Source organism: Chaetodon auriga, chromosome 19, assembly GCF_051107435.1.
Source record: "Chaetodon auriga isolate fChaAug3 chromosome 19, fChaAug3.hap1, whole genome shotgun sequence".
Taxonomy (NCBI): Eukaryota; Metazoa; Chordata; class Actinopteri; order Chaetodontiformes; family Chaetodontidae; genus Chaetodon; species Chaetodon auriga.
In genome coordinates this window covers 644,998-668,701 of record NC_135092.1, presented here as the reverse complement: position 1 = coordinate 668,701, position 23,704 = coordinate 644,998, and the positions used below count along the sequence as shown (strand labels likewise).

The 23,704-nt window shown below is 41.4% G+C and overlaps 1 protein-coding gene across 3 annotated transcripts in view; it reads right to left on the bottom strand.

The window, feature by feature from the left end:
• chd1 (chromodomain helicase DNA binding protein 1) overlaps positions 1-23,704 on the bottom strand; it is a 57,453-nt gene that overhangs the window by 9,180 nt on the left and 24,569 nt on the right. For all 3 annotated transcript variants that reach the window (XM_076757419.1, XM_076757422.1, XM_076757421.1), the window contains exons 22-30: positions 23,469-23,645; positions 23,151-23,311; positions 23,022-23,063; positions 22,801-22,934; positions 22,564-22,702; positions 20,725-20,875; positions 816-938; positions 530-673; positions 143-427 (exon numbers count right to left, since the gene is read on the bottom strand). In XM_076757419.1, coding sequence (XP_076613534.1) covers positions 143-427; positions 530-673; positions 816-938; positions 20,725-20,875; positions 22,564-22,702; positions 22,801-22,934; positions 23,022-23,063; positions 23,151-23,311; positions 23,469-23,645 — 1,356 coding nt within the window. The remainder of the gene's footprint in view (positions 1-142; positions 428-529; positions 674-815; positions 939-20,724; positions 20,876-22,563; positions 22,703-22,800; positions 22,935-23,021; positions 23,064-23,150; positions 23,312-23,468; positions 23,646-23,704) is intronic.

Sequence of the window (23,704 nt, the reverse complement as noted above, 5' to 3'; positions counted from 1 at the left end):
TGAAAAGGATTTGAGAATGCAGTCCTAATTAATGTTTTACTCATTTAGGCTGCCTTTGGTATAATTATCAATTAATTTAATAAATCAAGACTATGGTCCATAATTGTACAAATGTATATCACACGTGGAATTAATATTTTACCTTTTCCATGCTCTCCTCTTGTTTATGAACTGCCTCCAGAGGCTTTGTTTCTTTTTTGTCTTTTGGCTCCTTGGTCTCTTTAATATCCCAACTTTCATCCTTCCTCTCCTTTTTTTTGATCTCTTTTCCTTTGACCTCCCTCTCCCCTGGTGAAGAAACCTCCTCCTGCTCGTCGTCGTCTTCTTCCTCCTCCTCCTCCTCCTCCTCCTCCTCCTCGTCCTCCTTCACCACCACCATCCTGTCTGTTCGACCCCGTCTGCTCAGTGCCTTTACTGGTGCCACCACCTGAAAGATTCAAAGCACATTATACATCAACTCCAATTTAAAAACAGGATAAACTCATTTCATTCTACAGCAAGAAAACAGTACAGCAGTATCGAAATGTACCTTTTCCTCCTCAATTTCATCATCATCATCTGACCTCTTGTCAGATGAGGGATCTGAGGACGCGCTCTTCATCGCCTCATCTGTCTTAGTTGGCTTCAAAGTTTTGCACTTTTTACTTCTTGGTTTTCTCTTACGTGAATTGGCCTACATACAAAGAGGCATAGTAGATAGTGGTAGACATACATTCTTATATATCCGTATCATATTTGAAAGTGACTCGAATATATAAGCATTCAAGTTAGTGATGCAGAGGAATCTTGACATGTAAAGTTACTGTAAGACTTACTGTCCCTGCTTGTTTCAGCGCTTCTTTTTTGGCCAGGTCCTTGCTCAATAACTTGATGAGGTAGTCTGCTCTGGTCTGTAACTGTTTCGCCTGTGGCTTCTTGTCAGGGTCGTCTGGTAGAAGCTGGTCAGCAATGCACAGTTAACATTACGTAATTCTCACAGAAGACGATAACAGTGCTGTGAATCACTCCGCAGAAAGTACTCACAGTAAACATGACAATATTAAAAGCTTTTGTTACTACTATGCATTCATGTTTTTGAAGGGTATGAAAAAATGAGATAAACAAGCAGGCTGAGAATCTATTTGTGGTGATCAAAGCTCTGAAAAATCCATTATCTGAGTTGGATAGCACTGAATTGGACTGAAGTTGTATTTATAGTCACTTGTCCTAAACAGCAGCACATCAATGTGTCACGCTCAATCACATTAGATCTCACCTGCTTCTGTACTGACATTTGAAAAAAATAACACAAAATATTAGACATATATAACACAACAACATTAAACAGGTACATTCAAGAGTGAAGTAGTTTTTAAATGTAAATATATTGTCCTGTGTGCAAATTTAGTGTTTGCACACAGGTCTTCAAGAATTAGCCAGTGACTTGAAGGGTTAAATAATGACTAAGGGAACAATTTCATCAGGAAGTGATGCATGATGGCATGTTGCCATTAAGGGCATTATAAACAAACAGAAACCAATGCATGTCATGTCTTACTGTAAGAGATGCCTGACCAACCTTTTCATACAAGACTCAATGACGAGTAGAACTATCACCAGTAATGAATCTTAAGGCGGAGCAATAAACTGAACCTAGGGGTTTAAGAGTGGAGGCAGAGGCATGTTTATAGACGACATCACTATAATCCAAAAGAGATAAACAGATGGCTTCAGTTATCTGCTTCTCTCAAAGCACAGGAAAATTTGTTTTGTTTCTGTACAAATACTCAATTTTTAGTCAAACCATGTTGATAAATGTGTTAATGTGAAAGTTAAACATAACTTTTTGATCCAACTAGATATCAAAATATTTATACTCTGAGGCCCTCTCAATTAGAACTGCAACAACTAACCAATTAAATGGACTAAAATCAATTAGGAAAATAGGTGGTGATTAGTTGGGTCTATGTTATGCAAATACTTACACAATATCTGTTCAACTACATTTTAATTACATTTCTCTTTTGTTCTCAGTGGTTGTATCCCTAATTTCCATTTTGTCAACTATTTAACTTTAACTTTCTTTTAACGGTTTTCTGAAATGCTGGAAATAATAAAATGTAGCTTTTTTCTTTATATCTAATTAATAAGTGATTAATTGAAAGTAATAATAGACAGATTAATCCATTATCAAAATAGCTGGGAGTTGCAGCCCGACTCTCAATGCTATGTCCATTCAGAGTAAATGGTAAATGGACTGTATTTATATAGCATTTTTCTAGTCTGATGACCACTCAAGTGCCACATGTGCTGATTGCCAGACCTGCGGGATAATTCTAGTAGAAATGGATAAATTAAATAGTTATGTAATTTGTTCAGGAATGAATGGGGCACAGAGCTTTGAAAAAATAAGGTTCTCGTTTATCCTCTCCAGTTGGTTTCCTGCAATCAATAGCTTGAAGTGCCTCCCCAACAGAGTAAGTAAAGGCTTGTCGGGTGAACGTAAAGGTATGGTTTAAGAAGGGCACATGCTGGCAATAAAAAGCAGATTCTGGGTACACTGTATCAAACTGATTGCCAGCAGCAGCAAAATGTGTGTTGAAAGTGTGACAAATCTTTGATGACTCATATATTAAGCAGTCATTAACTGTAACATAAAAAGGAATATACTTATATGAAGAGTTGTTTTTAATTACAATCACTGCTTTCCAAAATTTTGACAGGTTTGTAAAAGAGTTAGAGAATAATTCTATGTGATAACTGGCCTTTACTTTTCTCAAGGAAGATGTGTACTTCTGTGTTGTCTAAAAGTCAGCCATACTGCTTCACCAGTATGTCTTGCTAGAGCCAAGGCTTGTCGCTTGCCTTGAACAGAATCAGGGGTGTCATCTGTCTTTAACTTGAATATTGAAATGACACTTCTACACGTGGTATTTCAGAAATGAGATATACAATGTCCGCAAGGTCACAGAGAATATCCTGTTCACAGAACAAGTAAGTCAGCTAACTTATGAACTGCATTGGAGATGGCTGGGAGTGGTCTGTATACATGTCTGTACACAGGTCTATATTTATGATAAGTTAACTTTCAGAGCAATTAATTAAGAATAATGAGGTATAGTGACAGCACTTGAAACAGACAAACATGACTTGACATATACAGACACATCAACCTCTCTTCCCTCTCCAGTTTCTTCAGAGTTTTATCTTGGCTGGTGGCGTTATGAGGACCATTATTAATCAGTACTATGCACTGTATTGAGAGTGGAGGTCTGGGTGTGTTCTCACTGTCTTACTTTCATGCAGTGAGTGTGAGCAGGAATGTGGTGTGAGTTCATTGTTCATCAATAAAAGACCTGCATGATTTAGGTGGAGGTGATCATGTTAAAAGTGATCCATTCTTTTGCAGAGGCAGGTGACGTTGTCCACGTGGGAGATGTGTCTGGTACTGCAGTAGCCCTTCAGCCAGATGTGCAGTTGTCTTAGTCAGCTACACTTTAAGTTACCAAAACGGGGGGAAGGTCAGTAGGGCTGTCAAAACTGGCCAAAAAAATGACGCTCAATTAGTTCTTATGAAAAAACACACTGGTTCAAGGCATTCAAATATCTATTTTTGTGCATTATGCCCATAAAAGGGCAAACCAAAAGGGTATAAGGAGAGATACACTACATGTATAGGTATATTTATTTCAACATGAATATGCTCCCATTCAAGTAAAAACGAGGCTAAACCACCTATCCAGTATACCCAGAGTAAATTGATAGCTGTTCTTGAACCATTTGGAATCACTGTAAGTACTACTGGCATTGAGTATGAAAAAAGTGAACACAAAAACACAAAAAAGTAGGTGGGTTTTTTTTTTCCAGCCTGAATTTTTTTTGCAAATAGATGCTGCAAATGACTATATCTGGGACTTATTAGCTGGAAAACACAATGGGACCATAGCATGGAGCCTTAGCCTAGCTCAAGTTCAATAAAAACTGATAACAATACCACAGAGATTGGATACTTTCATGTACTGTGAGGTTGTACGGAAGGTGGAAACAATTTTCCATGCAGAAGGACAAATACATCAAAATCTAATCTGAATCTTCCATGTGTTCTCTAACCATGTATTTTTCTCCCAAAAGAGGCAATTTACAATATATTTATATACATATATAACTATACTTATATTCATGAAATGTACATTTTGGCCATCTATATTCATATTTATGATATTTATACCTGTATTTTCACCGCATATTTTTATATTGAGGCCATTTAGTATATTAATCACTTGAAACAGTGCAGAAAAATCTTGATTTGATGAGCTGGAGCTGTGAATAACCCACTAAAGTTTAATCGACGTGTTCAGAATTTCAAGCATCAGCTAGCAGCCATAAAATGAGCTGCAATATAATCCCTCTGGCCGTTTGCACACCATCAATATATGTTCACTGAAATTGTTTTTGCCACTGTCGAGCACAGATTGTCTGACTTTTTCTTCCCTTTACAATTCAATTCTATATTCAAATTTAGAACATTTATTGACTGGGTGGCCTAAAATCATGCACTTTTTGCTTATGTTGAAAATAATGTATAGGAGGCAGACAAAATCCTCTTAAAGTGTCTCTGAATGTTGCATCTTAAGGTTGGTACTGTTCACAGGCACACCAACAATCTTGACAGACCAGAGCAGGTCATAGCAGCTGTAGGATGGAGGTGTTAATATCCTCACCAAGGGCACTGGGGTGGTTTACGGCATAGCACCTGTAGATTTGCACAATGGACCATAGATGACCCAACAACAAGCGCAGGGGGGTAGATATGACTGTCCTCAACAACTGCTCTGGTCCCAGGGAGGGCAAGACCTGAGCTACGCTAAACTGCCGGGCAATAAGCCATAGCAGTGGCGTGCCTCCTAAGGCGACACATACAGTCGCATGCAAAATTATTCAACCCCTCTCATATCTTTAGGATTTGGGCAGAATGAGGAACATTACAACTGCAGAATATTACTAAATCATATAAGTGGTTAATAGATATTAATTGCAATTTAAAATCAGAGTAAAAGTCAACATTTATTTCATAGTTCATCCAAAATGTGAACTTTAATACAAAAAGCATGTTGCAAATTTATTCAACCCCCAATCGAATCAATCAACTCATGTTGATTACGCATAATTACAACTAAATGCCATTATGCAGCAAAACTAGGAATTCAAATAGGTGACACCAAGGTGTCCATTCTATTTGTATTATTATGTTAATGTCCACCCAATGTGTCATTAAGCTTGGTTTACACTTCTGCGTCGCGGCGACGCCGTACCTACGCCGTCAACACAGACCCCTACGCGGACCCTACGCCGTAGCCTGACGCGCACCTCCAAAAAATCCTGACTACGCGTCGCGTCGACGCGTAGTGACGTGAACGTCGAGGACTGTGATTGGTCCGTTCAGAACGTAATTTTCGGTTCAGTCGCAGCCCTATGGTCGCAGCACAACAACATTCCCTCGTTCCCTCAACGCAGAACTGTGAATGCTCAGTGACGGCGTAGGGTGTACACCGTAGGTACGGCGTCGCCGCGACGCAGAAGCGTAAACCAGGCTTTACTCATCACATGCCCCTTGCTCTCTACTGGCAAAATGGTGAAGGTCAGAGAGTTGTCCAAGAAGTTAAGACAGGAGATTGTAGCTTTGCACAAGAAAGGTAATGGATACAAGAAGATATCCAAGCTCTTAAATGTTCCCAGAGACACCATTGGGAGCATTATTCGCAAGTTTAAAGCAACTGGTACTGTGGCAACACAGCCAGGTCGTGGACGAAAGAAGAAACTTTCAGCAGCCACAACAAGATTCCTGAGGAGACAGGTGGACAAAAACCCCAGGATTACTGCAAAGGACTTGAGACACGTTTTGGCTGAAGAAGGAACTGATGTTTCAGTGGACACAGTACGCCGCACACTTCATGCTGAAGGGTTCAATGCCAGAACCCCCAGACGCACACCGCTGCTGAAGCCACACCACAAGAAAAGTCGCCTCCAGTATGCTAAGACCAACCTGACAAAGCCACAGAAGTTCTGGGACACTGTCCTATGGACTGACGAAACAAAACTGGAGCTCTTTGGCCCGATGGATCAGTGTCACAGTTAGGCACAGGAAGAACCAGGCATACACAGAGAAGAACACCCTGCCTACCGTGAAGCATGGCGGTGGGTCTGTGATGCTGTGGGGGTGTTTTGCCTCCAATGGCACTGGGAATCTCCACCGTGTTGACGGCATCATGGATTCGACCAAATATCAGGATATTCTGGCCAAGAATGTCACCAAGTCCGTAAAGAAGTTGAAGCTGGGGCGTCATTGGACATTCCAGCAAGACAACGACCCCAAGCACACATCCAAATCCACGAAGGCTTGGTTGGAAAAGAAAGGCTGGAAGGTTCTGGAGTGGCCATCACAGTCTCCCGACTTAAACCCAATTGAGAATCTGTGGTGGGATCTGAAGAAAGCTGTTGGAGCACGCAAACCTAAGAACATTTCTGAGCTGGAGACTTTTGCCCATGAGGAGTGGGCCAAAATCCCCAAAGAGCGCTGCCAGAAGCTTGTGTCAGGCTATCGTTCCCGTCTGCAGCAGGTCATTGCAGCTAAGGGGTGCTGCATGAAGTACTAAAGACACGACCTCGTAAGGGGTTGAATAATTTTGCAACCTGCATTTTGTGTTTAAGTTGCCATTTTTGATGAATTTGGAAAGAATTATTGATTTTTGCTGTAATATCAAATGGTAATAAACTATCTGTTCATCACTTGTATGATTTTGTACTATTCTGCAGTTGTAATGTTCCTCGGTCTGCCAAAATGTCAAACATAACAGAGGGGTTGAATAATTTTGCATGCAGCTGTAGACTGCAAGGCATGTTCAGTGAGAAGGCTTGTTGCGGTGCAGATGATGGCACAAAGGATTTGGGTTGTTCATACAATCAGGCATCAGACATCAGGCTTGAAACTTGTCTAGGCAGAGAGCCTCTGGCATGGGAGCGCTTGCCTTTCAGCCCTCCGTCCCTCACCATAGTTTGTGCCTGAGGGGCGGAACAAGCTCGGGTTTTGCTCCAAGACTCAACCACGTATCATCTCAACCTCACTGAGAATGAACCCCCCACCAGGGCAGGGTGATGTTGCAGTGCAGTGGGGCCAAGACTGAGAACATGCTGCATGAAATGTACTTAGCCTTGGCAGTGGCGATTGTGGAGAGGTGCATGAAGGGCTCATCGACCTTCCTCAGATCGTCATGCAGGCAACGCATGTCTTCATTGATCTGTGAATAGACAGGCTGACGATTCCCACACACACCCATGGGCAAACTTGTGGCTGCCCCTGCGCTTGGTTTTAGATAAGCCTAGCCAAACCCGGACCAGCAAGTTGAGAGCAAGAGGTGAGATTTGCAGTCAGTATCTCAAATAAGTCCCTGACAGACACAAGAGAACACCGAAGAGTTGGTGAGATGCGATCCAGAGAGTATCTCGATCTTGGAGCATCAGTTAGCTGCTTTGACTAAAAACGAGGCGGTACCTAGCAGCAGATTCCCCTTATGGGACAAAGACAGGAATTGTTGAATGTGAACAAGGACAGCCCAGTCTGAGTGTTAGGTAGCCACAGTTGAGAGATAGTTGAGTCAAATTACCAAATAATAGCCTGTAATTCCAAAGAAGATAAAAAGCTAAGCTAAAAAGTGGAAACAAACTGTATAGACCAATGACATTTCAACAGTTTTCACTGAAAACACTGTTTTAGTACAGTTTTGGATAGGAGTCATTGGGCAGTTAATTTCAGTTGGTGGATTCTAGCCTTCTCCACATATACAAATCATGTCCTAGAGACCTAACCTGACTAGGGCTCCCTTTCTCTTGAGACATAATTTTTCAGGACTTTTCTAATCTGATTAAAAGAGTAGGCCTCATTGGGCATAACTTTTAAATGTTTAGCGTCACTACCTTTGCAACTACTTCAAGCCTGGAATTAAGTCATTTTTAAGGGCAAGGTCACTTTGAAAACTACAAATGTTGTTCCGGTTCTGGTACTGTGAGGATGACAGCCTAATTTTCCAGCTCCCCAAAGGTTTTACCAATTAACCAAAAAAACTAGTTTTGTCAATCCTGGTGGACATTTTATAAAAGAATGAAAAAAGGGGTTACTGCTAGAAGTGGATTAAGCATGGGTTTGACAGAAGATGACCCAGACTTGAGGCACAGCCGAAGTAGCTCTCGGAACTTACACCCACGTGAGGAAGATAGCACCAAGCTAGCCTGCAAAGTATCCTCAACGAAATCCGTGAATTCAGAACACAACACACAGCACACAACTCTCCGACATTAAACAAGAGTTAAAGCGAGCAAATGACAGACTGGGCCAAGTAGAAGGGAGAACAGATGAAACTGAGACTGTGCTTCAAGCAACATCAACGTTACTCAAGCGGCTAACACAGCGCCAGGCTAACTTGGAAGTGAGGCTGATTGACCAGGAGGCTTGAGCATGGAGGGACAACCTGAGGATTTACTGAATACCTGAAGATAAAGAGAGCACCGACATGGCTGGCTTCCTGGATAACCTGCTAAAAACCTCACTTGACTTTCCACGTGATGGAGATCTCAAAATTGAACGGGCACATCGAGATCAGAAGCCTGTCGCTGTGGGCAGCAACGCACAATCACAACACCAACGCTCTCATTTTAAAGACACTTAAGGAGTTCAGAAGACAGCCCTCCCAAGACATTGACTGATCACTGATGGATCCCTTTTTCGCATTTTGCAGGTAAGTCTTATTTGATTTTAAAGAGAAACATGTAGCCTATATTCCATTTTGGTTTAGCTATATATGTAGAAGACCGCCATACAGTTTTGCTTTACCTGGCCTAGACACACGCCTGATCATAGTCTGCACTTCTATTCTCTTTGTTTAATCAAATGAAATGGGACTTGTTTGGCGAGTCATCCTCGATTTGTTTTTTTTTGTGGCTGAAATGCAGCCACATCTGAGGGCCCCACCACTGCGACATGGGACGTTCCCTTACGAAGGCTTTGACTTTACAAGGTCCCGCAAGGCTCTTTTGAAGCGAGCCTCAGCATCAGAAGTAACTGTTCTAAACTGCTCTGGTGATGTTCTGTTTCAGACTGTTCTATATTGTTCTCGTTCATGTTTCTCAGGAAAGATAGGTTTTGTATACGTACTTCCAGGGACAACAGGAGAGGTTTTTGGGTGTGTGACAATCAATGTAGGCCACAGTAGTAGACAATGAACAGGCAAACCCTGAAAGTGACTTATTTTAATGTGAATGGGATTTTAAACCCAGCAAAGAGGAGGCAGATATTAACAAAAATGAAAAGGGAGAATGCGCAGTTTGTGCTCTTGCAAGAGACACACCTCACTTCACTAGAGCATGAAAAACTAAAAGAATGGGGTTTTTAGAGGTATACTATTCATCTTATAATTCAGACCATAGGAGAGGCATAGCAACTTTGATATCAAAAGAAATCTAATTGAACAGGTTTCAGAGACAGCTGAAGCAAGGGAGATACATAGTAGTCTCAGGGAGAGAACATGATGTTCTTATAACAATTTGTAATATTTATACTCCCCCTGGAAGTGATTTTGCTTTTTATAGAAACATATTTGATTTGATGATGGGAGCACAGGGGTCATCATATGTGGTAGAGATTTGAATATCTGACCATGCCCCCTTCTCCTGCACTGTAGATATTAACGATAACCCCGGTTGTGGAGGTTGTACACAAATATCCTGAATAATTCAAGACTCAAAACCCAAATGAGAGAGGAAATGAAAAGGTTTCTAGAAGAAAACAATAATGGAGAGGTTGACTCAGCTATAGTATGGGATACTTTAAAAACTGTTCTTAGAGGGAGAATAATATCATTCTGTGCTCCTGAAAAGAAACAAAAACAATTAAGACTGATAGCCCTTAAAGAATTGAAAGATCTTGAGACGCAACATAAAAGACAACAAAAACCAGAAACACTAGCTAGAATAAAAGCAATTAGAAACGAAATGAATATAATATATACACAGGAAACTGAAAAAAAGATGATATTCATAAGACAAACTTGCTATGAGTCAGGAGCAAAATCACTAAAAATCTTGGTGAGAAAACTGCAAAAGCAATGAGCAGACAACACGATATACAAAATAAGAGATACAGATTCTAAAACTATACAGTATAAACAAGATGAAACACAAAGAACATTCAGAAAATACTACAAGGGCCTTATACATAACCCCAACTAGAAGGTGGCCAGCAAATTGACAACTCCTTAAAATCTCTCAATTTACCTGTTATATCAGAAGAACAAAATGAAATATTAACAACCCCTGTAACCAAGATAGAGCTGAATAAGGCCATTTCCACCCTGAAAGCAAACAAATCGGCTGGGCCGGACAGCTTCTCCTCAGGGTTCTATAAGGTCTTTAGGGCTGAGTTAGTGCCAATCCTTCTCCAAGCTTGTAATACAACATTAGCAGACGCTAAAATGCCCCCATCTTGGAATGAGGCAGCGATTTCTGTTATTCCCAAGGAGGGGAAAGCAAATTAGAGTGTAGTTCATACAAACCTATTTCGGTGCTGAATATTGACTACAAAGTTTATACAACCATCCTTGCCAGGGTGTCTTTATGCTGGACATCAGCAGTTTCTGCCACTCGTAAACATCAACAGCTATGCGTTTGTCCCTTCACTAGTAATATCAAGAGGAGTGTTTAACAAGGCTAATCACATCCATTGTGTGTTACTGCAACAAAAGTAAACCATTTCATATCATGTTGTTATGGTCCATTTTGGCTTAACAATACAGTATTGCTTTGAAGAGACACTGCTAGCAAAGTAAAAATGTATTGTTATGCAGAATTTAGCCTGTGTTTGACTCGCATACAGTTGGGCTCTATGGCTGAGATTTTCAGCCACTAGATGTTGCATTACACCATCAGCATCTCAGACCAAAACAAATGGACATAATGGCCACACCTCCCGCTCCCTTCAAGTTCTTAGTAAGGCGTGGTGAAACACACACACGAGATACAGTGGATATAAAAAGTCTACACACCCCTGTTCAAATGCCAGGTTTTCGTGATGTAAAAAAGTGACAGCAAGATATATAATTTCACAACTTTTTCCACCTTTAATCTGACCTATAACCTGTACAATGCAAGTGAAAAACAAACAGAAATCTTTCAAGGGGGTGAAGTAAAAATAAACAACTGAGATAATGTGGTTGCATAAGTGTACACACCCTTTTGTAACTGGGGATGTGGCTGTGTTCAGATTTTACCAATTACATTCTAACTCATGTTAAAGCATCAGCACACACCTGTCGCCAATTAAAGTGCCTCTGATCAACCCCAAATAAAGTTCAGCTGTTCTAGTAGGCTTTTCCTCACATTTTTGTAGCCACATCTTCCAGCACAAGCCATGGTCCGCAGAGAGCTTCCAAAGCATCAGAGGGATCTCATTATTCAAAGATATCAGTCAGGTGAAGGCTACAAAAGAATTTCCAAGGAATTAAACATACCATGGAACACAGTGAAGACTGTCATCATCAAGTGGAGAAAATATGGCAAAACAGTGACATTACCAAGAACAGGACGTCCGTCCAAAATTGATGATAAGACAAGAAGAAAACTAGTCAGGGAGGCTACCAAGAGGCCGACAGCAACACTGAAGGAGCTGCAGGAATTTCTGGCAAGTACTGGCTGTGTAGTACATGTGACAACAATCTCCCGTCTTCTTCATATGTCTGGGCTATGGGGTAGGGTGGCAAGACGGAAGCCTTATCTTACAAAGATGAACATCCAAGCCCGGCTTAATTTTGCAAAAAGACATCTGAAATCTCCCAAACGTATGTGGGACAATGTGTTATGGTCTGATGAAACCAAGGTTGAACTTTTTGGACATAATTCCAAACGGTATGTTTGGCGCAAAAACAACACTGCACATCACCTAAATAACACCATACCTACAGTGAAGCATGGTGGTGGCAGCATCATGCTTTGGGGCTGTTTTTCTTCAGCTGGAACTGGGGCCTTAGTCAGGGTGGAGGGAATTATGAACAGTTCCAAATACCAGTCAGTGTTGGCACAAAACCTTCGGCCTTCTGTTAGAAAGCTGAAGATGAAGAGGAACTTCATCTTTCAGCACGACAATGACCCAAAGCACACATCTAAATCAACAAAAGAATGGCTTCACCGGAATAAGATTGAGGCTTTGGAATGGCCCAGCCAGAGTCCAGACCTGAATCCCATCGAACATCTGTGGGGTGATCTGAAGAGGGCTGTGTACAGGAGATGCCCTCGCAATCTGTCAGATTTGGAGCGGTTTTGCAAAGAAGAGTGGGCAAATATTGCCACATCAAGATGTGCCACACTGGTAGGCTCCTACCCAAAAAGACTGAGTGCTGTAATAAAAGCCAAAGGTGCTGCAACAAAGTATTAGTTTAAGGGTGTGCATATTTATGCAACCAGGTTATTTTAAGTTTTTTATTTTATATTTTTCCCCTTTAAAGGTTTCAGTTTGTTTTTCACTTGCATTGTACAGGTTATAGGTCAGATTAAAGGTGGAAAAAGTTGTGAAATTATATGTCTTGCTGTCATTTTTTTACATCACGAAAACCTGGCATTTGAACAGGGGTGTGTAGACTTTTTATATCCACTGTATATGGTGGAATTAAATAATCCTTTTGTGAACAATGTCAGGTGACGAGGGAAGTCCATTGGGGAGAACCAACGGTTTCACAGGGAGGGATTCACATGCACGTGCATCCAGCAAATTTAACATCATTCAGCCTTTTAAAACAAGTCAGAAAGAAAGAAATGTTAATTCATAAACCCAATAAATACAACAGTTACAAGACTGGTAAATATTTTGATTTCAGGGATTTAATGTTAAATTTAATTTAAAATTATTTAGAGTTTTGGACACTAAAGTTGTAAAGTCACTCAACCTGTATGTGCAACCATGTGACGTGACTTGGGAGGTGTGTTCAATTACAATTACAATTACAATTTGTCATTTGGCAGACGCTTTTATCCAAAGCGAAGTACATATGAGATTTTCATACAACACAAGCAAGGTTCTAGACAGGAGAGAACAACAGGAATAAGTGCCCCAACACAACTTCCAACTGGACATAGGTGCTACAAGACAATACTATGAAGTAGTAGTAGTAGTTTCACCACCTGGGAACCACAGAAGAAAAGAGTCTAGCTAGAGACTTAGGGCTTTTTGGAGGTGGCAGCACCAGGCGCCGCTCCTGGCCAGAGCGTAGTGAGCGGGAGGGAGCATAAACCTGAATGAGGGAGTTCAGATAGGTCAGAGCGGTTTTGGTGGCAATTTTGTACGCCAGCATCAAGCACTTATACTTGATGTGGGCAGCAACTGGGAGCCAGTGGAGGGATATGAACAGCGGAGCGACATGCACTCGTTTGGGCTGGTTGAATACCAGGCGAGCCGCCGCATTCTGTATCATCTGCAAAGGTTTTAGTGAGCATGCTGGGAGCCCTGCCAGTAAGGAATTACAGCAGTTGAGGCGTGATAATACCAGCACTTGTACTAGGAGTTGTGTTGCATGCTCAGACAAGTAGGGTCTGATCTTCCTGATGCTGTACAGGGCGAATCGGCATGACCGAGCAATAGAGGCCACATGCTCTTTGAAAGTTAGCTGGTCATCGATCAAGACACCCAAGTTTCTGGCAGATTTTGCGGGAGTGAGTAGGCCCAAGTCAAGTTGGATACTGATCTGTTGTTGTATAGAGGGACCGGCTGGGATGACAAGGAGCTCAGTCTTTGACAGGTTAAGCTGAAGGTGTCGTTCTTTCATCCATGCCGAGATATTGGCAAGGCATGCCGATATCCAAGCCAAGACCGTGGGGTCATTTGGTGGGAACGAAAGGAGGAGTTGAGTATCGTCAGCATATGAATGGTATGAGAGGCCATGTGAGCAGATGACTGCACCAAGTGCGGTGGTGTATATTGAGAAGAGAAGGGGTCCAAGCACTGACCCTTGTGGTACTCCTGTGGACAAGCAGTGGGATTTGGACCCTTCTCCCCTCAAAGATACTGCAAAGGATCTCCCTGAGAGGTAGGACTCAAACCAGCAGAGAGCAGATCCTGAGAAACCAAGCTCAGCGAGTGTGGAGAGGAGGATTTGGTGGTTAACCGTGTCAAAGGCAGCCTATAGGTCAAGCAATAGTAGAACAGAGGAGTGTCCAGTAGCCCTAGCTGATCGTAGTGTGAAGGAAGTGATCTGCTGTGAGCACACATGGTTTCCACAACATAAACAAGACCAGCCTATTCAAAATACTCTTGTCCATAAACTAACATTGAAACAGTAATTTCCAAAACATAACAAAGCCTTTCAGGAGGCAATATTCTCTGTTTTTGCAAGCTCTGATACATAGATTTGTACAATTAATCTTCCAGGACAGCACAAAATTTTACACTTATTGTCGGTGTGTTTTTCATGACTGTTTTCCAGAAGGCATGGGAACCTTGATAACTACTATTTGCTTATCCTTGGTGGTACAAAGTACTGTGCTTCAGTACAGTTTTGAGATACACGCACTCTACTTGACTGTTTCCATTTCAGGCCACTTCATACTTCCACTCTGCAACATTTGAAAGGGAAATATTGTACTTTCTACTCGACTACATTTATTTTCCACCTTTAGTTACGAGTTACTTTTAAATTGAAGCTTTTACAGAATTGATAAAATAACAAGTTTATCAATACAACTACACTCCAGACAACTTAATCTACTCCTTCATAAATATTTATGCAGACAGTCCAGATTAGTTTCCAGCAATTCCAGCAGTGAAGCTCAGCTTCAGCCTTTCTTTAGCCATCACAAAGGCAATTTAGTATCAGCTTTTCCAGAGGACAACAATCTTTGCAATTTATTCAGAAATGGTGTTCTCCAGTTTAATAAGCTGTTTTTCACAATATGTATGACTGTACAGGAATATTCTAAACTCAAATTTAAACTCGAATTGTAAAAAAAAAATCCATGCATTTAATTGTGAAAAAGAATTAAAATCAATTGATTTCGATGGTGGAAAAAGAAGCAGCACTACTGCCATGGCTGCACTGAAGACAGAGAGGAGTCACAAAAACAGAGTTTCAGTTTTGCAGTAATTACTGTTTTTGTTTGTTTTACTGGAACAGTGTGTTGAAATCATATTTAAGTCTCTCCTGTCATAATGTCCTGTAAAAATAAATCCCAACTTAGATGTGAAAATATTCTGGCTTTATGGGCTGTTACCCCTGCTGCTTCTTGGACATCTGCAGACCTGTCAACCTTGTCAAAATATTCTGAGTACCACTTGCGTTGTGTGGCTTTTTTTCTGCAGACTTTTGCAACTCCATTGCAACATCAATATCCAAACCCATCAACAGAAAACCAAAAAATGCTATGTCCTTCTAAGCCATGTATATACTGTATCATGACAGCCTTTCAATGGAACACAGAAACACTTTCAAAACATAAAAATGCTGTTAACAAACCAAGGTAACTATATTATTTACATTTTTTTATTTTGTTGACCTTGACCCTGATGCCCTCTTAAATACATTTTTTGCATCAGTCATCACTCCTTCCTGGAGTGGAACTTGCTTTGGACTGTTTTGCCTCATAGTTTGCTGACTTTGCCTTCTTTAATAGAGCATCACTGAAACCCTTCATGTGACAGATGGTCCCTTTTGCAGCCATGCTTACCTTTCTTGTCACCAAAACACTGATCATGTCAGTGTTCAATACTTATTTAATTAAAATTAAAAAATATTTTAATATTTAATTAAAATGGTAATAATTTATTTTGTATATTGCAATAGGTGTTCTTGTTTTCAAGAATGTAATAATTAAAATTGGCTTACACCACATATGCACACATCACCGGAGCTAATTTATATATTACCTGCAGCTCCCTAGTGGCTTATGTCCACATCATAATTGCACACTGTGCAAAATGCATGATGAGGAACTTTGGAAGCATGGCCACTGTTCTTGATATTTGCTGCTGCATCTTGTTGTCAGACATGAGTACCGCACGTACACATTTGCCACAGAACTCACATGTCCGCAGCTTTTTGCATAGTTTAGAGGGGCGAGTTGTACCAGCGTATTTAGATGTCAAATTGCATACTTGCTACGCAAAATGCGTACAGGTTGGCCGGTCTGCATCTGCACTCTCTCTGGCTCCTCTCCCGATTCAGTGAGTTAAGAGTTTATTTCAACCAAACCAAAGTTGGCGATGATTGTTAGAGCAGTGAGAAGACAAACCAAAAAGGTTTTGATGAGGTTTTCTTTACATTTGAATGAAGTGTCTTTTACAATGATAGAATCACTGTTTCTCTGAATGGAATCTGGTGGCTTTGGCCAGAGCAACATAACAGCTGTTTCTGGTAAAACGAAACAGATACCATTCTTTGACAAGAAGGTATCCTTGCAGGGATCTTTTCAGAAATTAAATCAAAGACTTAGATATTACTGGATTCGGCTGGGGAGGACACTGGCACTGTCTGTTCGCCGCTTCTCCAGTTGAGCCAAAATAACATCTTTTAAAAGTTTAAGCAAACTTTTGAAATAATCTTTTTACTATCCACGCCACTGACCAGTGGACCTTTTACTTTCCGCACCATTGAACAGCACCACCGAACAGTGGACCTTTCTGGATAGTTATCAGGTAGTTTTTGAGTCTAGCGGTGGCCTACCTGTTGCTGCTAGCATAACCCTGCTCAGAGACTCCCTGGAATTGGCCATCACCGCTTCTACCGCAGTCGGAAAAGTCTCCTCCTGGACTGCCTGGACTCAGCTGTCCCTGCCATCGTGAAGTGCATCCGGATAGCCTGAAACCACCCATCGCTGTCGCCACAGAGTTGGAAGTCCTTGTGGCTACTGTAGCATCCTGGCTAAACGTCTGGATTACATGTGCATTACAGAGACCTGGCACCAACCAAATACTTTTTCCTCTTTAAATGAGTGCTGTCCCCAACGATATAGCCACCTCCAGAAAGCCTGCAGCACAGGACGTGGTGGTGGCCTGTCAGTCATCCATCGCAGTGATCTGGAGCTATCTCCTCAACCATTGCCTGAGCTGTCTTCATTTGAATGCCTTGCATTTAAATGTAAGTCCCCTTCCCCTGTGCTGTTTCTCCTCATTTACTGACCACCAAACTCAAACACATCATTTATCACTCAGATGTCAAATCTTCTCACAGCTTTCTGCACATCCTCTGCTGATGTAATAATTTTAGGTGATCTGAACATCCACGTTGACACCCCCTCCTGCTGCTTTGCAGCTGAATTTCTTCAAGTAATGGACTGCTTTAATTTAAAACAACTTGTTGATGTCCCCTTACACACCAGGGGGCACACCTTGGACCTGGTCATTACAAACTCTGCCCCCTCTCACCAACCTGCAGGTGTATGACCTGCACAGTCACTCAAAGAGGCAAGGTCACAGTTTTACTCCAATGCCATCAGAAACAGTCCAGGAAATTCCAAGCAGCTTTTCTTCACTGTCAACCACCTTCTCAAACCACAATCCCCCACACTCACTGCCACTACAGAAGAGCAGTGCAATAAATTCATGGACTTTTTCCCCACCCCAACTGTTGCCCCAACATATACCGTCTCCCAACCCTTGAACTGCTTTCCTGAGCATTCATCAGAAGAGTTGCAGAACATCATCAGGAAGATGAAATCCTCCACCTGTCCCCTGGACCCTCTCCTGACCGCCCTAGTAAAAACCCATATCACTGTCCTAAGTCCCCTGATCACTGCTGTCATAAATCACTCCCTCCAAACTGGTCATGTTGCCCCTGTCTTTCCACTGCATTTGATACTGTCGACCACGGCATTCTATTAAACCGGCTCGGCCGTGGCTCGGGCCACTCCAAACACACAGTCACTTGCGGAGTCCCCCAGGGGTCAGTCCTGGGCCCCATCCTCTACCTGACTTCCCTTGGACAAATCAGCAGCCATCACAAAATTTAATTCCACTGCTATACCAATGACACACAGCTCTATGTAAATGCCACAGCTGCAACCCCAACTTCACAGTCATCCCCATCAAAACTTACCACCTGTCTGGAGGAGATAAAGGTATGGATGGAGCACAACTTCCCCCAACTCAACAGCTCCAAAACCGAAGCCATTCTGGTTGGCACCCCTCACCAGAGCACATCATCATCCATAACCAGCCAGTGTTTCATCTACATTCATTTAGGAGTGGCGGGCCACCATTCCTAAATCCTAGCCACCGCTCCATCAAATTTCTTTTATTTTTAATTTTTTTTTATTGTCGCAAATACACCACCACTGCATGTCTCCAGCTGCACAGCAGAGTTTGACATTAATTACTCGCAAGAGCGCAGCCTTGAAAGTGAAATCACGTCAAGCACCCAGGCACCAGGTCAGAGAGTCAGAGCAGTGTCGTCTTGGAAAGTAGGGCAGCGACTTACCGGAGAAAAGGTAGACTTATTAGCTTAAGATAACTCATAATAGATTTTACAAGTTAAATAGACATTCACAAAATATTGATGGCCAGCTAACATTATGTAACATATCGGTAGCTTAAGTTAATGGGCCCGGTGCCAACTCAGTGTTGCTAACGTGAGTAAATTAATTGATAGCATTAAACTAACATCTACACACCATGATGTAACTGCTGACTCAGGGCTCTCAAGTCTCACGCATTGAGCGTGAGACACGCATTTCAACCTGTTCACACGCTCATATGCCACACCTTGTATTTCTCACGCAGAGAAATTACCTGGATAAGGCCCACCAAGTTGCTTCACTATATTTCATAACAGTGTCGGTCACGAACGAAACGGCTCTTAGAAGTGAACGATTGGAGCCGGCTCCTGTCTGGGGGCCGGAGTGGGAGCCGCTTTGTTTTTTTTCTCGACTTTTTTTTGTGTCCAAGCTGCACGTAATTGGTCAACTATATGATGTGTGGTGGCTTCTGGAGGGGTGGGGGTTACAGACAGCGCATGCGCACACACACACACACACCTGCAGCCTGGGTGCAAACTTTGCCACTGATTCTACAGCCCCATCAAAAAATTATTATTTATTGTTTTTAATTTGTATTTATTTAATTTTATTGTTTTATTTATTTTTATTTTTTATTTTTACATTCAGCCTTTAAAAAGCAATTTTCAACTGGCCATTAAATAAATAGGTTGTAAAAGTAAAATCTGCAGGCAAGTGTCATTTGTTTACGCCGCCACGGCTCCCTGGAGAGCCTGCCCCCACTGCTGAAAAAAATCCTAGAGGAAACACTGCCAGCATCACCTTTTCTGGATCCAACATCCCCCTTTCATCAACAGTCACAAATCTTGTGTAAAAATGGACTCCCAACTCACCTTTGAAGCTCATATAAATCACCTCTTCAAGACCTCCTTCTACCATCTCCGTAACATTTCCAAACTCCGCCCCATTCTGCCCCTCTCAAATGTCGAAAAGCTGGTTCATGCCTTTGTCTCCTCCACACTGGACTACTGTAATGCACGTCTCATTGGGATCCCTAGCAAGAGTCTCCCGAGGCTTCAGTATATCCAAAACTCTGCAGCTAGGATCCTGATGAGAGTGCTGAAACATGAGCACATTACCCCCATTCCCCACTCACTCCACTTGCTTCCTGTCTCCACTAGGATTGAGTACAAGGTCTCCCTCCTCACACACCAATGCATCCATGGACTTGCAGTCTGTTTCAAGGCTGCTGGTGGGTGCTCAGTCAATATCAAAAAAACATGCGTAAACAGAGTCCATTATCAGATCATAAGTGACCGGAATTCTTCCCATTTGTCCGGGACATGAAGTCTTCCAGGACGTGTGGCCCTGTGCAATTGCCCACCACAATGTCACTTTCATTGATTGATTGATTGATTGATAGATAAATATAAATATAAATATAAATATAAATATAAATATAAATAGTCTTTAAAAAATAATGTCACTTTCATTGATAAAAAATACAATGTAGGTCAAGCTGAAACGAGCACATAATCCAACAACCCGGTATAGGACATTATCTTATTAGTTTATACTTAGTGTGTAGGTATGTAGAGCTTTTAAAATCCATGTTTAAGTTGAAATAAATATACCTAAACATGTCTCTCCTTGGAGCCTCCTGGTTTGCCCTATCATGGGCATAATGCACAAAAATAGATTTTGAATGGTTCGAGCCTGTGTGTTTTTTCTGGAGTACTAATCAAGCATCATTTTTGCCCTACTGACCTCCCCCCGTTTTGGCGACTTATTAAGCTGACTAAGGCAACTGTATGCATGTGGAAACCTTCACCACCTTATACAACAGAACAGATCACTTTAAACATGATCACCTCTATCCAAATCATACAGGATCTTGTCGTGCAAAGCATTCAGCACATGACATTTTTTTGGGTTGTATTTTGTAATGTGTAGGTATGGAGCTCTTTTAAAAGACATTTACATTTAAAAAGTAGTCTCTGGTTGTACTAGTTTTCCCTCTTATGGACAATGCGCAAAAAATAGATATTTGAATGGTTCAAACCTATGTGTATGTTTTAGAAGAAATATTCAAACGTCCTTTTTGGCCAATTTTGACAGCCCTAATGTAAATGGTTTGCATGTAATATTAAAAATAAGATAACTGGACAATATGCATGACCTGCAGAAAATTACACAAAGGGATAAGAAATGTACTGTGCTTGAATTCACCTTGTGTGTGAGATTGAGGTCTGGGTCCATCTTGATCATCTCCCAACTGCCATAACCATACTCATAGATTCCTATGAGAAGGCTGGAGTCGTCCTCCTTTCCCCACTCAATGTCAAAGTGTGCTGCCTTCGAGTGGCATGGAATCATATACCTATGCAAATACACACATTTAAAAACTAGACATACAACATATTTGGTCAGGTCACATTATGGACAGGGTTGCTTGATATAGGAAAACTATGAGAGTATGCCATTAACTTACTGGATGTCACACAAACCTATAAATTACAGACCTGCCAACCTTGTCAAAATATTTTGAGTATCACTTGTGCAGCTTTTTTTTTCGCAGACTTTTGCAACTCCATTGCTTTGCACGCAGTAATTTCCCCATTCACTGGCTGGAAATCGGTTATAAAAAAACAATAAAACCTATATTTTTGATTACAATACCTTTAATAAAGAAAATGTAGACATATTGCACTCTGTAATTACCTTCTCTATTTCTTAACATGAATATCCAAACAGAAAACCAAAAAATGCTATGTCCTTCTAAGCCATGTATATACTGTATCATGACAGCCTTTCAATGGAACACAGAAACACTTTCAAAACAAGGTAACTATATTATTTAATTTTTTTATTTTGTTGACCTTGACCCTGATGCCCTTTTAAATACAGTTTTTGCATCAGTCATCACTCCTTCCTAGAGTGGAACTTGCGCTGACTGTTTTGCCTCATAGGTTGCTGACTTTGCCTTCTTTAATAGAGCATCACTGAAACCCTCCATTTGACAGATGGTCCCTTTTGCAGCCATGCTCACCTTTCTTGTCACCAAAACACTGATCATGTCAGTGTTCAACAGTTATTTAATTAAAATTAAAAAATATTTTAATATGTATTTAATTAAAATGGTAATAATTTATTTTGTATATTGCAATAGGTGTTTTTGTTTTCAAGAATGTAATAATTAAAATTGGCTTACAGCACATATGCACACATCACCGGAGCTAATTTATATATCACCTGCAGCTCCCTGGTGGCTTATGTCCACATCATAATTGCACACTGTGCAAAATGCATGACGAGGAACTTTAGAAGGTCGGAAGCATGGCCACTGTTCTTGATATTTACTCAAAAACTTCTGGGGGACACAGACCCTCTTCTTTTTGGCAGGTCTGCTGTCCTGTCCCTCCCTGTCTTTGTATTCCTCATCTGCCATGATAGTGGTTGCAAAACTTGCTGCAAAAGATTTGTTGGCTACATGTTAAAACTGTATAAATAATCACATTCCTCCTTATATACAGGCCTACTCTATCTGCAATGGATATATATAAAGGCTAAAATCTTTTTTTTTTTTTTCTTTTTTTCCCACTTAGACTTCGGCTCGAATGTTTCCATAGTGAAAGTAACGTTACGCGTAACGATTCACATTTACCAAAAGCTGGCAGGTCCCAGACACACTTACCTTTTTAAGCTCCAACTGCAGCGAGTGGGGAATGGAGGATGGAGAGGGAGGCAGAGGGCAGGAGGAGGCAGGGAGGAGGGGGGCGGGGATGTTACGCTATAGGTTCAGCGGACTCATTATTCTCCGCTTTTCTACAATGATTGACTGAAACTGCTTCACCACGCCGCTGCATCGTGTTGTCAGACATGAGTACCGCACGTGTACATTTGCCACAGAAGTCACATGTCCGCAGCTTTTTGCGTAGTTTAGAGGGGCAAGTCGTACCAGCGTATTTAGATGTCAAATTGCGTACTTGCTACGCAAAATGCGTACAGGTTGGCAGGTCTGAAATTATGCGCTCATGCCCAGTTCTGTCTAACAAAAATCACACTTACTTCTTTCTCTCCTCTGGGTCAGCAGGAATGGCCTTGTGGAGTGGAGCCAGCTCTTCCTCATGGGAGATGACAAGCTTAGCATTCACCTGTACTCCAGAGATCCTGAATGTAGGGCCTTTGACTTTACCTCTTCTGCCTCCTGATGATCAATCAAGTGGAAAGTAATATTTTGTTAACCATTTAGGGTAGGTATTTTCTTTTCTAAAGCAGTATTATTAAACGACTAAGTATGGTTACCCGAGGTCTTCTCTGGTCCACAGGGATTTTCTCGTAGCGTTCTCACACAGCCATTGTGAACCGTCTCTGCCAAGCGTTTCAGATCATGTTCAGACTTATCCATAAGTTCAGCATCACGAGCAATAGCATCCAACCTGTGTGAAGATGACACAGCAGACTGTGGCATGTTGTTCTTGTTATTTGTTAAAAACAGTGAAAAAAAAAAAATTGATGCAACTTACCTTTCCAATGGTCCTCCAAATTTTTTATAACTCTTCACAAATCTGTAAATAGTTAACAGAGATGTTAACAGGAATAAACTAGTAGGAGTCGATGAATAGCCAAATTGAGAAATCGATCAATACAATCACCTCCGGATCTCTGCATCACTGAAGCCTTTGATATTTTCCCGAGGAATGGTCCGAGGCCGTCCTCGTTTCTTTGGTCTCTTTCGGTCTGAGGGTGAGTCGCTGTCAGACCCAGAGTACCTTCTGTTCCTGTTCTGCCGGCCCTCACTAGCATTAAAGCTTATCTGTTAACACAAACCGAGAAAATTCACCAGGAACTTCATCAAGACCTGAATACACATAATACCACTGAATAGCACACAACTTAGAGTGAACACTTTTTTGAAAACTAAAAACCTAAATCATGAGTCCTTATTATATTTGGCAGGACCACTTGTGTACCTGTTTAGCACAATTCCTCATGCGTGGCAGCAAGTAGATTTCTTCCAGCTCCTTCTGTCTCTCCTCTTCCTCCATCCTCCTTCTCTGCTCCTCAGGAATGATTTCGTCCCAACTGCGATGACTACGCTCAGAGTCAATGTCTATTTCCTCATCCTCCATCATGGAAAAGTTGGCCACCTGCACAGGTCAGGTCAACAACTACAGATGTTATGGTGTTGGAAAACAGAGTATAACTT